A 1,714-nucleotide genomic window follows, 5' to 3' on the forward strand; every position below is an offset into this window, starting at 1 on the left:
CATCTTCATCACCTCATCATGAATGGAGCAGATGTTCTCCTGCAGGTTCTTGGAGGGTTCCACCAGCTTGTGTTTCTTTAATGCAGCTACATCCAAATGAGGCTGAAGGTGTTTCTCACAGTAAGAGGCCAGACAGTTCAAACAGGACTTGATGGCTTTGAGTTTTCTTCCAGAGCAGAAATCACAGGACACATCTTCAGGTCCAGCATAGCAGTGATCAGCAGGAGCAGCTTGGAGTCCAGTCTTCTTCAGCTGCTCCATTAAAGCTGCTAACATGGTGTTTTTCACCAGAACAGGCCTCGGTGTGAAGGTCTTCCTGCACTGAGGACAGCTGTGGATTTTCTCCTCTTCATCCCAGAATCCTTGAATACACTTCATGCAGTAGCTGTGTCCACAGGGAATAGTCACCGGATCCTTCAGCAGATCCAGACAGATGGAACAGCAGAAGGTTTCTTGATCCAGATCGGCTCCTTTCTGCGCCATTTCTCCTCTCAGACACAAAGACTGAGTGAGTTTCACTTCCTCAGAAAGCAGTTAGACTCTGATCCTCCAATCAGCTTCTCTTCCTGTTGGTTACGCCCATCATGACTCAGCAGTTCTGAAGCAAACATGTGGACAAACCGGAGCTGCAGATCAGGAAGAGGAGAACTTAAGTCAACTTAAAAATGTTTTTCCAGTTAAATCCAAAGGTGGAGCTACAGGTATGTGTGGGTGTCTGCACATACCCAGCTCCCCCATCAAAACCATTGACCAACACTTATCCCCAATTTTGAGTCAATCTTTCTCTCATTATTGACAAAGATGAAGAAATCATCAGTACAAACTTCTTTATCCAATACAAAACCACAAAACCAACAATTAAAGTCACTGAAGTAAAGACAATCGTATTAGGAATCTGTGTCTTTGATGTTCCACTCTGCTGCTCTCATTTGCCCCCCTTCCTAAGTCTTCTGCTCCTCCTCCAAATGTTCTAGCTCCGCCCCTGTTGTCTCTGGAAACAGGAGCTGTAGGTTAAGCCTCTTTAATCCCACAGAAACATGTCCAAACATGCTGCATGAATGACAGATGCTAAGTTTGCTACAGATGTTGCTCCTCTTTTGGTAAATATGTTTAATGACTTCTTTCAGAAAGGAATTTTGACTCCAACTCTTAGACAAGCAGCAACTTTGTTGATACACAAACCAGGGAAGGATGTGGAAATGTGTTCATCCTACTGATCAATGTCACTTCGTAATGTAGATGTGAAAATACTAAAGTGTATTTTTCACCATTAAACAAACCTGAAGAATGTTTCAGCTGCAGCGGTGAAGTGTTGCTGTTTTGAAAGAAAGACCCGGACAAATTAGGATTTTTTTCTTCTTTTTCTGACGTTAATCCTTCAGTGAGCAGCTAGAACATAAACAGAACACAATCAGCTTCTGTCTGTGTTTCATTTCACGGCAGGTTCGCTCTTCTGAGCTGCTCTAAAAGCAGAAACTCCCTCTTGTGGTGAGACAGAAGAATACACCTTCTGTTATTAGTAGGAGAATAACTAATTTTATAAACAAATTACTGAAGTTAGGAAAAACACTATGGGGCGGGGGGTTGACTAATTTGTCATTATGGACTAATTCACCTCACAAAAGGAAAGCAATATAAAAGCAATATAGATTCTAGTATTAGTAGCCCTGGTGCAGGGGTCGGCAACCTTTAACAGTAAAAGAGCCATTTGGGC

General features: G+C 42.6%; 1 protein-coding gene across 1 annotated transcript; it reads right to left on the minus strand.

The window, feature by feature from the left end:
• Nucleotides 1–579, minus strand: LOC112159936 (E3 ubiquitin/ISG15 ligase TRIM25-like; the record flags this gene model as incomplete). The annotated part of the gene is made up of 1 exon (XM_024294198.2): nt 1–579. A coding segment is annotated over exon 1 (483 nt), but the record flags the coding sequence as incomplete, so codon positions are not given.
• Between the last annotated feature and the right edge of the window lie 1,135 nt (nt 580–1,714).

This window comes from Oryzias melastigma, linkage group LG2 (assembly GCF_002922805.2).
Source record: "Oryzias melastigma strain HK-1 linkage group LG2, ASM292280v2, whole genome shotgun sequence".
Lineage (NCBI taxonomy): Eukaryota > Metazoa > Chordata > Actinopteri > Beloniformes > Adrianichthyidae > Oryzias > Oryzias melastigma.